At 34.7% G+C, this 14493-nt stretch overlaps 2 protein-coding genes across 3 annotated transcripts in view; both read right to left on the bottom strand.

Annotated features, from left to right (window-relative positions):
* The window catches only part of LOC132113948 (dedicator of cytokinesis protein 2-like), a 112450-nt gene that overhangs the window by 76845 nt on the left and 21112 nt on the right, over nucleotides 1-14493 (bottom strand). For both annotated transcript variants that reach the window (XM_059522012.1, XM_059522013.1), the window contains exons 12-24: nucleotides 14355-14431; nucleotides 13719-13969; nucleotides 13522-13620; nucleotides 12165-12237; nucleotides 11512-11615; nucleotides 10213-10399; nucleotides 9055-9152; nucleotides 8877-8966; nucleotides 7872-7972; nucleotides 7501-7635; nucleotides 2574-2682; nucleotides 1684-1754; nucleotides 755-861 (exon numbers count right to left, since the gene is read on the bottom strand). In XM_059522012.1, coding sequence (XP_059377995.1) covers nucleotides 755-861; nucleotides 1684-1754; nucleotides 2574-2682; nucleotides 7501-7635; nucleotides 7872-7972; nucleotides 8877-8966; nucleotides 9055-9152; nucleotides 10213-10399; nucleotides 11512-11615; nucleotides 12165-12237; nucleotides 13522-13620; nucleotides 13719-13969; nucleotides 14355-14431 — 1502 coding nt within the window. The remainder of the gene's footprint in view (nucleotides 1-754; nucleotides 862-1683; nucleotides 1755-2573; nucleotides 2683-7500; nucleotides 7636-7871; nucleotides 7973-8876; nucleotides 8967-9054; nucleotides 9153-10212; nucleotides 10400-11511; nucleotides 11616-12164; nucleotides 12238-13521; nucleotides 13621-13718; nucleotides 13970-14354; nucleotides 14432-14493) is intronic.
* Nucleotides 7834-14493, bottom strand: part of LOC132113949 (TBC1 domain family member 9B-like) — a 336715-nt gene continuing 330055 nt past the window's right edge. Inside the window, exon 24 of the mRNA XM_059522015.1 lies at nucleotides 7834-7843. The gene's annotated coding sequence lies outside the window, so the exon portion shown is untranslated. The remainder of the gene's footprint in view (nucleotides 7844-14493) is intronic.

Genomic DNA, 14493 nt, shown 5'->3' with positions numbered 1-14493 from the left:
GAAAGGAAAGGAAAGGAAAGGAAAGGAAAGGAAAGGAAAGGAAAGGAAAGGAAAGGAAAGGAAAGGAAAGGAAAGGAAAGGGAAAGGGAAAGGAAAGGAAAGGAAAGATACAGTGTAAAATAACAAATCAATAAGGAAAGGGAAGGGAAGGGAAGGAAAGGGAAGGGAAGGGAAGGGAAGGGAAGGGAAGGGAAGGAAAGGAAAGGAAAGGAAAGGAAAGGAAAGGAAAGGAAAGGAAAGGAAAGGAAAGGAAAGGAAAGGAAAGGAAAGATACAGTGTAAAATAACAAATCAATAAGGAAAGGAAAGGAATGGAAAGGAAAGGAAAGATACAGTGTAAAATAACAAATCGAAGGAAGGAAAGGAAAGGAAAGGAAAGGAAAGGAAAGGGAAGGAAAGGAAAGGAAAGGAAAGGAAAGGAAAGGAAAGGAAAGGAAAGGAAAGGAATAATCCTACAACAGTGTCTTGCCTGATTTATTCATACTGCAATGCATGCTGGGAACTCAAAAACCCTTGATGCTTCAGCAGTATTGTTCAGTTTGAAAATCTTTGTTCAGATAACTGTGTTTAACTAGTTTGGGACAGCATTTAAGAGAATTGTGATGATCGGACATGGGACTTTAACGTAGTTTCAGTAATTAACATTTCTTAGTATTTCTGACTCAAAATGTTTTTTACAGAGTAGCTTCAGGTGTAAATAGGGGGAAAACAAAAAAATTTCAATGACATCTCAGACTTTTATAAGAGTGTTTTACCTTGTCTGTGGAAGAGTTTGCTGCCCACTATCTCAGTCATGGATGTCACTTTCTGTTTCTGTAGTTTATCCGGAGGAATGCAGATGTAGAAATCATACAACAGCTTACTGCAAAAAAGTAAATGGGATCGATTTTGTTTTCATGTTGACATGAAATTGTAAAAGACTTAATATCTCATTGGCAGTCAGTTTTGTGGTGTTTTGAAAGTCAACTAATCAGTTTTTGCACAACAGTGCAAAAGTGTCAGTTTGTACTGTATTTCTGTAGTAATTCTTTATCCATTGTCTTTAATAAAAGATAAAAAATATAGCAGAAATGAATCCATAAATGAATGCCGAGGCTGCTGTGGGCAGAGAAAGTGACCTGTGTTTTACTGATTGAGTCTGAACACCACCGGGGTCTGTGAGAAACTACTGTATCATATCGACCTTCATGGAGCCGCCACAGTCGCCTGTGTTTTGTGTACTGTGATGAATTCGACACCACTTGAACCTAAACACCCACACACACTCCCGAATCTAACTAGATAAAAACACTCAAACTATACTATCCAAGTGGAGAAACACACTCCACTGTTTCTCAAAAGCATTAAAAACTCAAGTCGAGTCATCAGACATCTGCCTCAGTTAACCACACGAGCAGCTAAACTAGTTAAAGTCACATTACAGTTATAATAGCATTTAGCTTTTAAGTAGATCATGTAAATGTAGGAGGACAAGTGCATTAAAGACCATCAGCTTCAGAGTGAAGGAGAGCCTGTGTGTTTGTGGTGATTGATTGCTGCAGTTAGTGACGTCACAGACTTGATGTTGGTCAATAAAGTGTCATCAAGCACTTGTAGAAACTTTTGCTGTAAGTAACTCAGTACATCAGTTCAGCCCAGACCGATCAGGTGTGTTTTTGAGATTTTAGGCCCTTCTGAGACTCACCTGAGGAGTTTAGCATCGAACACGGTCTCCACATCTTGCAGAACTGTGGGCAAGTACTTCAGAGCGGCCACCTATACACACACATTCATATAAATCTTGATGCATAAAGACAAGGTTTTGCAAAAGCAACATAAAGGTCACTATAACCAGCAGCAATTAAATGTATAAACAGTGCATGACATGGAAGAGACATATATATATATATATATATATATAAATAAAATAAAACATGTCAAATATCTAAAATAATTAGATAATAATTAGCTCTTTTTATATAATGTTATATAATTTAGTAAAATATGAATAATTATTTCATAAATAATTTCTCATTTAAAATAATAATTCATTGTACAATAATTTATATATTTCAGTATTATTTAATGTTATATTTAATACATATACACAAATCAAAATAGATAATTTATATATATATATATATATATATAAATTATCTATTTTGATTTGTGTATATATATTAATATTAACATATATATAAAATATATGCAAATAATATAAACATTTTATATTTCTATATATAAATATATATATATATATATTACTAATTAATAATAATATATATTATCTATATATATATATATATATATAACTGTAATAAATAATATAAATGTATAAATAGATGTATCAAATAAATTACATTATGTCAAATAAATAAATTATGTATATATAATGAAGAATTATTTCAGATTCTACACTATTTCTGTTATTTATCAACAGCTAATTTGTGACACTTTTCATGAGTGTCCTTTGCACTGACAGCTGAGTGAACAGAACCTAGTTATCTCTTAATGTGAGAATTCTATACATTTAAACTGAATTAAACTCAGTAATAAGTAATGATGTGTAAGGTAGTATGACATTAGTATTCATACCTGCTGCAGTAGTGTAGTGGTGTAGTCACTTTTCATCAGGTTATTGATCGACTCAAATAAACTTTTGAGAGATTCTTCAAACTCAGCCTGTTCTTTCCCTTCGTACAGTCTAATGAGAGAGAAAGAACACCTGTGAGCAGTATAATAAATTTTACATATCCATCATCACACATTCACACACTTATACATACAGTACAATCATTTTATCATATAAACGCTTCTATTTCTACAGAAGTTTCTATATAAACGCTTCTATTTCTTCAATCATTTTATCATATAAACGCTTCTGTTTAATACAATTTTGTTAAAATGAAAATAAGAAATGTTTCTTTGAAAACTAGCTGAACTAAGTTAAATGTTTTCATTACTAAATAAAAATGGCATTAATTCAAAAAGGTGTTAAATAATGTTGTGCAACATCACATAATGGACAAAATATTATTTTGCTTGTCAAAGAAATTTAAGTGGCGTTCACACATGATAATGCATGAAGAAACATGTCAGAAAATGCATTTGATTCAGGCATTATGACCCATTCATGCCATTCCTGATATGATGCATAAAGACGAGGTTTTTGCAAAAGCAACACAAAAGTCACTATAACCAGCAGCGATTAAATGTATAAACAGTGCATGATACGGAAGATAGATTTAACTGCTTGAGGCTTTATTGCAATGCATCTGGCCGGGACAATAAAGACGGGGATGAGTCTAGAATGTTCATGGGCTGCTTATGACATTGTTTGCCACTAAAGTCAATGTAAGAGCTTTCAGATGTCAGACCCTGAGGATTGTGACAGTGACTTTGACTTTGACTGAAACTTCAATCGCATTTTAGACACAGTCCAAAGATTCTTCTCTCAGGTATTTTTATGATGTTTTCTCTCTCTCTCTCTCTCTCTCTCTCTGGTTTATCTCTCTGTCAAGACTAACTCAGCACAGATGTTATAGTCGGTGGGGTTTCTGAGGGTGGAGATTATGCTGTAACACACTACAGTATTTACAGTGGTACCGCTGAAGAACAGACGTGATTACTGAAGCATTGTTCCTCTAATCCACATGAGAGCCACAGTTAATACGCCACCTCTGACCTTACACAATAAAACACACACACACACACACACACACTACAATAAACACACACATGCTCACAAAACAAAGATGCATATATACTGACATTGAGACTAACAGATGTACATTTCCTAGAATCAATAAATCTACCAAAAATGCACATGCATGCAAACTGACACACTTTATTCTCAACAAAATCACTTAAATATATATATATATAAACATCAAATCTAATTGGTTCTGAAATGCTGGTTAGGCTGCAGTGTTATTTTAGTTTTGAGATCACAAGCTGCTTTGTATGTTTCATTAATTAAAATGCACATTTGTATGTACATTATATTTAAGTGAAAAAAAACAGTAAAACCACACTAAAATGGAAATAAAAATTAATTAAACCAACAAATAATATATATTAAAAAAACTAATAAAAAGGAAGAAAAAAACATAAAAGGAAAATTAGAATTGAAAATATATCTTTTTCATATAAAGCATATAAATATTTTAGAAGCATAAATAGTATTATTTTAGTTTTGAGAACACAAGCCACTTTGATGTAACAGACAAAAGTTATTTGAAAACATAATAAATAAAAATGTAATTAACCCAATTGATTTTGGTTAATTTTCACATGACATGCACATAAAAACAAATCAAATATTGTATCTTTTTTTAGCATTTATTTATTTATTTATGTATGTATTTATTTATTTATTAATATATTTATATTGTTTATTTTTTAATTACATTTTATTTATTTATTTATTTATTTATTTATTTATTTAATTGTTAGCCTAACATCAACTCTCAGTTTGAGAAAGCCTGCACTAGTGGAAAGACAACATTAATCAGTTTGATTCAGATGATTCAAATGTTTTTAATGAACATTTTGATTCCTAAAACAAAGCTAATTTAATAAATCTTGCTGATTTAACCTCAACAAAACCTTTCAACAAAATAAATAAATAAACAGAAACTATAATCTATGCAAAGGAACTAAAATGTTTTTTAGCACCTGTATTTTAAGCATTTAAATCATTCTAGAGGAAAAGCTCCCAAAATTCAAGCTAAATAATAAAGATTTCATGAACAATTTGGGGTAATTGTCCCATTCATGTCCTCTTTTCGGTTGTTTAATGTCAAGAATGTATTCAATTTCGAGAGCATGCACCGAACCCAGGAGTTCTCACACCCACATGGTGAAAAGTGTCTTCTCTCTGGGAATATAACATCTGCGGTTTAATCTGGATGTATCAGAGAGTTATTTTAAAAGCATAGAGCAATGACGCTTTCCATCAAACTCCATTAACAAAGTGAAGCTCCTCCTGCCGGGATTGAATCCAGAGCAAAAACACTCCTGCTGAGAGCCTTCGGACTAATAAACACTGAAAAATGACCCGGCCCTGATGGGCCTGCATTTCTAAAGATGTTAGTATGCATCAGCGTACTGCAGTAAACAGACTATTTAATATGAGCAAGAGCGAAAGAAAGAAAGAAGTTAAAGCCTTTGCCATAGAAATTTAAGCCAAATTCAAAAAAGAATAATAATAATAATAAAAATAATTAAATATGTATACATATTTATTTATTTAAATGTATTTTTTTATATTTAAATATTTGCATATAAAAACGAGTATGCACATAAATACTAATACAATGGATTCAGATTGTATTAATAAATTGAACACAACTCAATGTGCTAGATTTGACTTATATGGTACCATATTTAATTTGACTCAATCTGATCAGATAACTGGATGATAACTGGACACCGCTTGCTGAATTAAATGCAATGAAAGCATTTGACAATTCAGTTTGAAATGTTACATACTGCATATTCTTTGCATTTATAGCTATGTTAGAATGCATTGACATAATGCAATAAAAAATACTAGGTAATATGAAAAAGAAAGAAAGAAAGAAAGAAAGAAAGAAAGAAAGAAAGAAAGAAAGAAAGAAAGAAAGAAAGAAAGAAAGAAAGATAATATTTTAAGCCGAATTAAAAATAAATCATTTAAATTTAAAATCTAAAAATAAATATGCAAAAAATACTTAAATTAAGTTAATTGTGGTGTGTAATAAAAGCATTTATTGTGATCATATGCTGCTTGCAGTGTGACTGATCTGTCGCTCTCTCTTGTCGGTCATTACTACAACCACACATACACACACACACACACACACACACACAGACACTCATTAAGGTTCTTTTAGCAGCTGTTTTGGCATCAATGACTAATAGGCAAATTAATGATGCAGTCAGCTGCTACACAAACCTTATGGCTAAACACACTGTACAACACACACACACAGAGTTTGTGAATGGCAGATGCTTCTAGCATCACAATTTAGTATGTAGTTGCATTGAAAAGCATGCCAGAGCATTCAAAAACCCAATGCAAGTGCACAAAAGACATTATAACGAGCATTAGAGTAAATTACAGTCAGTTTGCTCTCTCAGCTCAACTAACTCGACAGTGGAGCAACAAATTGAAGAGAATCTTGCTGAGCAAGTTAAAGTTAGATAAACAGCTGACATGATTATATCAGCCATACACTTTAAAGGAATAGTTCCCCCAAACACTCCTGAAATGTACTCACCACCCTCAGGCCAACCAAGATGTACAGTAGATGAGTTTGTTTCTTTATAATAGATTTGTAATAGATTCTGAGAAATGTAGCATTACATCACTCGCTCACCAATGGATCCTCTGCAGTGAATGGGTGCCGTCAGAATGAGAGTCCAAACAGCTGATAAAACATCAGAATACTATACAATCCACACCACTCCAGTGCATCAGTTATTGTCTTTTGAAGTGAAAAGCTGTGTGTTACTAAGAAAAAAATCTGTCATTGAGATGTTTTTAACTATAAACCGACACTTCAGGGCACAATCCATAATCCATAATTTTGCTTCCTCCAGTGGAAAAGTCCCCCCTCTGTTGTGTTCTCACATCGAAATCCAACTACATATTTTTTTTACTCTTTTTTTAAAGATATTATTTTTGCTTTTATTTTTCATAGGACAGTGTTTTTATACAGGAAGCAAAATGGGAGAAAGAGAGAGAGAGAGAGAGAGAGAGAGAGAGAGAGAGAGAATGGGATTGGGAAAGGTCTGGGATCCGGGATTCGAACCCGGGACGCCCTAAGCGCAATGGTGCTATATAAGGGGACGCACAATTGGCCCAGCTCTGTTGTATGTGTGTTTGCATTCTTGACTACAAGACTGTCAGAGGAACAGCACTGGCAGTGTGAATGAGCATCAGCTACAGTCTGTGTTTCTGCTCGATGACGGCATCTAGGGGCCCCACAGGCAGAGTCATAAATCACAGACAGACACGGCCCTTAATGACCATCAGGCAGAGCTGTTACACTCCTCGACAAAACAATGCAGACAGAACGTGCTGCAGGCAGCCAGAGGACCCTGTCAAAAACACGACCGCGCTGCCTTAAAAATGTCCGCTTGAATCTCAGTCCAAAGCAGCTGGGCATTTATTTCGTTGTGTTTTGTTTCGTTTTCAGCCCACGTTCAGATGAAAGAACCGTCTCAGAATAGAGAATAGAAACAACTCTTTCAAACAGTTTAAGCAGTAAATCAGCATATTAGAATGATTAGTGTATGATCATGTGACATGTGCCTGGAGTAATGATGCTAAAAATTCAGCTTAGCCTCACAGAAATAAATTACATCTTAAAATATAAATAAATAGCTCTTTTCTATGGTCTTTATTCTATGATTTTTTTCAGGCAGGTTTTAATATTTTAATTTTTCAGGGGGTCTGTGTGTCCCTTTGGGTGTTTCTGATTCAGCTGTGAACGTTCATAATTTCTCCATTTCAGAATCAGTCGCACATACTTACTGAGAGTAGAGCATCCGGGAGCGGACGATGAATTTGAAGATGTACTCAAGGGCTTTGAGTGTCCTCAGGATGGGTTCACAGGCCTCCCCTCGACTGGACACGTCCAGATACGTCTTCAGCACAGACATCAGCTTTCTACAGTACACAAAAAGAGTGAGATATTGTGTGTGTAGTTCTAAATAACTAAATTAATTAACTACAAAATTAAGACTGCGCACAAAAATCAACCAGATCAACAAATAACAGGCCAAATTACATCACCATGACAATTAATTCACTCCTGTTTCTGCTGATTAATGACTGATATTCATGTACATTTGAGACTCACACACACACAAACATACTGACATCTAGTGTTCAGAAACACCTACTTGTAAGCCAGCGTGGCGCTGAAGTGTTGTTTGATATAGGCCTCCAACACAGTGTTGAAATGCTGAAACTTTCTGTCGGCGATCAGACCGATAATATAGATCTGAAAGAGAGACTGTATTTATAGTAACAGTGGTTCTCAAACAGGAGCACAAGATAAATCTGCTGAATAATTGCAACATCATCCTGTAATCACAAATTACTGGAAAAGCAATGTAAATTAAGTTTGGGGGTTCGATTTTCACCGGGAACACATGATAGGTAAAAATTGATAGCCTGAATTCACTGTAAGTCGCTTTGGATAAAAGCGTCTGCAAAATGCATAAATTTAATTTAATTTAATATACAGTATATAAACATAAAAAAAAAAAATTACAAGTAGCTTTTTCTTACAATACAAGTAGCTTTTTCATCATAGCAGATTCAATTCCAGAAATGTTGAATATTATCTTGGATGGGGCCTTGTTGTCACAAAGGTTGAGAATCACTTAATTATAATTTGCATAATGATTTGGTGTTTAAAACTGAATAAAATATACACCTATTGCATCTTCCTGTTATCTTTTATTGTTTTATATTCTCCTGGTTTTTAATTTTGGCACTAGAATCTGAGCTACAGTAAATAGGACAAAATGTCCCTATGGGGACATCTGGGGAAGTGCTCATTTGGAAAAAAAAAAAATATTCATAAGAGAGTAAATAATGTTTTTTAAGGTTTCTTTCAGGGTTTGGATTAGTCAACATTTTAATTAGCTTCATATAAACACAACAGAAGGCTTTGAAATGGCCCCAGATATCTACTGACATCGATGGTTCTACAAAGAATTCATGGAATCTTTCCGTTTTTAGAATGTTCTTCACACTAAATATTTCAATAATAATATGTTCTTTAGCGAACCAAACATGGTTCTTCTGCGACATTTCTGCAAAAACACCACGTTGAAACTTTGAAACATCTGAAATTTGTAAAGGCTGTATATTTTTGTGTATGTTTGGATGTTGCTTACCAAAGCGTCAAAAACCAAAATATCATAATCATCAGTCTGAGAATGTTCCATCATGATGTTGAACAGGGCATCCAAGGTGTCCTGCAGGAACTACACACACACACACACACACACAGGCGTGTAAACATACATGCATACTGAACTACGAATGCTTATGTATAATTTCAGTTCAACACACCTTCACGACTTCCTCCCCATCAATGAGTTTGAGCTCCTGTAGGTTTTGTTTCAGCATTTCAGGACGAGTTCTCCACTTCAGCAGACCCAACAAACCCACTGAGAGACAGACAGACAGACAGACAGACAGACAGACAGACAGAGACAGAGTGTCCTCAACTGACTCTTTATTACCATGTATTCATGAATCTATTTATTTCACTTGGTGAATATGTCCGTGTGTGGGTTCGTTAGGGTTGTATTGTGATGAATGTTTCCGGAAGATTCATTAGCGTGATTAATAGGGTTTCTCAAGAACAGCTGTTATAGCACACCTGCACCTGTGTGTGTGTCCTTAAAGGGGCTTCGGGATAAAAGTCATTTAACAATAACACACACAAAAAAATACAAAAACAATTAAAATATTTAGATTTAACCCTACAGTATCATGTTTGATACATTAAAGAGGTTACGCCACCCCAAAAAAAGGAAAATTTTGTTATTAATCACTAATCACCCAATGTCGTTACAAAGCCGTATAAGATTTGTTTGTCTTCGAAACTTGGATGAAAACCGGGAGGTTTGTGACTGTCCCATTGACTGCCAAGTAAATTACACTGTCAAGGTCCAGTAAAGTATGAAAGACATCGTCTTTGGCAGTCAATGGGACAGTCACAAGCCTCCCGGTTTTCATCCAAAATATCTTAAATTGTGTTCCGAAGAACGAAGCTTTTACAGGTTTTGAATGACATGGGGGTAAGTGATTTATGACGACATAAATCATATCATTTCATATGTCAGGCTTCACAGGGTAAATATATAAATATTTAAACTGACTACATTTACTTTCTTAACAATAACACAACGCTGATCTCTTTGTGAGTCAGCACACATTATCCAAAAAAATGTGTTTTGTCTTGCACTCTTTTATCAGAATGCAATAACCTGCTTTGCTCTGAAATTACTTCCATTTTCAGCCGATGTCATGGAGACCTCTTTTTTTTTTTGTCTCCTTTCATGTAGAGACACTTTTCATCACCTAATGTATAAAATGTGACCCTTTTTCCTCTCTGAATATCCTTTCTCACTTGGAGATTCATTGCATTACAAAAGTGAAATGGACTGTGAATGTCGCCTCATTTCGACTATAAAAGCTACATGAGACTCTTTTCTCACAAACCGTTCTGCGTGAGTTTGGTGGAGCAGACGAGCGTTGAGATGATGAATGTGTCTCTGGAGCTGACGGACAGGCCGCCCACACTGCTGGAGCTGCGCATCAGCGTTGACCCCTTGTGGCTGTCAGTCTGACTGCGCTCGGACGGCAGGGATAGATACGAGCCGACGTCCTCCATGCGCTTACTGTCCCCCTGCAGAAAGACACAAAATACATACAGGATGTCCAGATCTGTTTGTGAATGTGTGAATTAACTGATTAGCCCACCTGTCGTCCACCATATTATCAGACATGAATGTTCACTACACTGCAATTGATTTTCTTACTCTGTATTTTGTCCTCATTTTCCAGTATAAATATACAAACATTCTTAAATCAAGATAAAATAACTCGCAAAACAAGATTCATAATATCAATTTTATTAATTTTATAATATTTCCTAATATGCTTGAAAGACAAAATATGTTAATGTGGAAAAAAAAATACAATTAATTAAAAAGGAAAACAAAATTATATTTTGATATATTATTATCTTTTGATTCCCCACTGACATTTTTTTTTTCTTGTTTTAAGAATAAACTTTTTTTTTCTTTTTTTTTTATAAAACAAGACTTAATATACTAATATCTGTCATTTTCCTTTGCCAGAAAATATATCTTGATTTTAAAATATTTATATATTTGTATTGAAAAACAAGACAAAAATACTTAGTAAATAAATTTTCGCAGTGTATGGAAGCTCTTTGCATTGGTTAGTTTTGAATTAAATTTTAAAGAGTGTAAAACCTAAAGAACATTTTTTAATTACATTCAAGTAATTTCTTTATATGTTTAAGTTTCATAATTTATTTATTTGCACATTTTTATAACACATTTTGGAGAAAACTAGATAAGAGAACTAGCAATTGTATTCAATTATAAATATGTAAGTGTAATATATGAGGTATATATTATATTAATATATAGTAAATAGTAAATATGAGGTTTGTGCTACTGTATTTTTAAGATTCTAATGTGTAAATGACTATGGTAATTAGTAAATGTCATAGTGGTTGTAACTATTATTAAATGAGACTTCTCTCTTTTAACTTAATCCTAATTTAACTTGATTAATTAAGAATTCTTAAATGACTTAATGCTGACTCACAGTCTTCAATTTTTTTTAATCTAAAGCATCTAATTAAACTAAAATAATTGTTTAAAAATAAATGGCAGATAAAAATGCTTTGCAATGTCACTATGTCACTCCAAAAACCCATGTAAAAATATTATTACATCTATTTCCACTCGTTTCTGGCCTTCTGACCTTAAAGACGGTGAGCTCATGTATGCCATCTCTCAGAACGGTCCCGTCTTCCTTCATCAGACGCACAAACGCCATCGCAAAGTTCTTTTCACTCTTGTCCTTTGCTGCACAACACAAATTACACATTATATTCATATCTGATTTCCTTTCCACTAACATCCAACATCATATTTGGTAGTATATGACAGACTGGATATCAAGAGCATAAATTACAGTTCTGTGGCTTATAATTTAAGCTATACTTTAATAGCTTTCAGCTCATCTTTATGCAAGTGCACATAAAACAAAAATGCTGATGACTCATGATACTCAGATGATTTCACATTCTTTCTAGAATGAGGGTTTAGAAACGAACATGTTGTTTTTCCATCGGCTGAACTCTGGATCTGATTTTAATTTTATTTTTATTTTTTTAGATTGGGCCAGAATCCCAGTCTGCATACATCTACATTAGCATGCACTGCAAAACTGCTGATTGTAAAGTATATACTTTTGAATATGTTTCAAGACAGTACACAGTGGGACATACCACCAAGTCAATCATTTTTTTAATTATGACACATTATTTTCTTCTGTCTGCTAACTGGTGTCTTGACATATTTTAAAAGACTGTAGATCATGAGTGCAGGAGAAACTAAAGCTGCTAAACTTACACTCCTGTGAGGATCGATGACGGAACATGAAGCGCAGGTGGACTCTGGGCATCTCCTCCAGAGGAATCGCCACCTACAGACCGAAGGAAAACATTACTACATGTAGACTGAAAACTGGGCCGGATTCAAAAGGATTAGATTCAACATCAAATTACCTGCTTTCAGAATACATGTTCCTGGTCTAATTGCGAACAATTAACCTCTTATTATGGCGCTTTTATTTGCTCCAAATCAAATCACTCCATAAATGTATAATGGATACAATTGTTAAATGCATATAATATATGAAGAAAATCAAGTCAAGTTTTTTTTTCTTACTTTTTTGTTAAACCCTAAAAATGTTTCCCCTTAAAAATGCGCAATATGGTGGAAGCAAAAATGAGCTGTCAGGGCTGTTTGATATGCACACGAACAGAAGTGGTGCTCAAGCACCTTTTTTATATGGCCTCTGACTAGATAAGTGCTCTTTTTCAAAGAAATTTAATTTTCCTTTTTTTATTTTATATTTCAGTTTGGCCCATGGCATCAGTTCTCAAAGGGTGTTCCCAACAACTGACAAGCATTTTTAAATGAATTGGGTGAGACACTGATTCAGTGAATGATTCAATGGTTCATAAACACTGTGGTCACTTGTCATTTAATAATACTTGCTGCCACCTACTGGTGGTTTTAGTTTCATATTTTTATGCAAACCCACTTAATGGTACATAACATCTCCTACTGCACTACACTGGCATGCCAGATGATGTAAATTAAGGATTGGGCCTAGAAGAGCCAATACCGATTAGTTAAAAAAAATACTTGATCGGCCCAAATCCCAATCCTCGTGATGCACCTTTAAGTGGGTTTGCAATTTTAAAAAGGAAAAGTAGACACTCAAATGTGCATGCGTGATGCACGAGAACCATTGAGGTCTGTTCTAACACATAACATTTGAGCTTCCATATTCCATGTATTTGATGAACACTTCTGTAATGATCACTCTTGGATTTATTGTTTACTTTTTTTGTCATCAAACTATCTGAGACATCGCTATTATAATGCATTACTATGGGTTGCGTCTTTCTTTGGATTTGACTGATGGACTGCATTCTGACACAGCGAGCTTCATGCTTTCTAACCATATCTCCCCTTTTTCCCTTTATTTTGAAATTCTGCTTATTGTACATAGAACATACAGGAACTTTATATCAGTGGTCCCATATTCATAACTGTGAGCACATAGTCTGTTTGCAATGTCTCCCACTGTAACATGTTTACACCTACCAATGTCAGGTCTGCAGTGCAAAGATGGATTTTGTTGATACTAATTCACTGACTGATTGGTAGTATGCTCAATGTCTAACTCACTTCTTACCTTAAAAGTTTCCATCCAGCGAGGTTGTTTGATCTGGTAGTAAATGACTGACCTGTATTCATTTACAGGTTGATCTCCAGCTCCCAAACAGATTGAGTTCTGTACAATAACACAAAAGAGCTGTCAATCAACACAGAAAGCCCTATCCCAGTGAGGTAAGGCTGATTTTTTGCCTCACACTCTGGTGTCACACTCACCGGCACAACCTTCCCCTCCTCATCACAAACCAGCATAATGACCTCCACGTTCTTCTGTGTGGTTTTGTTGTACTTGTCAAAGTCTCCGGAGTGCAGCGTGAGGTAGATGTCATTGCGGATGTCTCCCGGCATGATGATCTCAGGAAAACCCAGTTTTCGCGCAACCACAGTGCTCCGGTCCACCAGGTGGGGATATTCCTTTCGGATCTGGACGATGTCGCCCACTAGAGCTTTCATGGTGACCCACAGACCTGACATGGTGTTTAATGTTCCAGATTAGTTTCACCATCAGGATCATGACAGCAATGCAAGGAATTTCTCTATAATAAAATGTATGTGCCTAGAAATATACAATTATTTCAAAATATTTTTTATACAAGCATATGAATAATAGCAGGTGCATATGGTGGATGAATGAGGTAAAATAACACCGTAAATTAAGTTTGAACTGTTTTTGTTCATCCTTTACCCCTCATCTCATTCTCTAATGTCTGTTTTAATGACAGTCAAAGCTCAACCATCTTTTATCACTGTTCTGCTGTATTGTGTCTCTGCGTGTGAGTGTGGGCAGACGGGATTATGCGTCCAGCAAGTATTAAAGCATTAGCGGAGGGAGCGCTGTCATTTGAGACATACCTTGACCTCCGCTGTCACCTCGCGACGTTGTTACTTTGTTGAGGAGAATGTGAAGAAAGTCATTCTCAGCTATAACCCTACAAACACACACACAAAGAAACAGAAAAAAAGTAATAAACTAATTACTTTCAATATTAAC

This window comes from Carassius carassius, chromosome 33 (assembly GCF_963082965.1).
Source record: "Carassius carassius chromosome 33, fCarCar2.1, whole genome shotgun sequence".
Lineage (NCBI taxonomy): Eukaryota > Metazoa > Chordata > Actinopteri > Cypriniformes > Cyprinidae > Carassius > Carassius carassius.
This window is presented reverse-complemented; position numbering and strand designations above follow the sequence as displayed.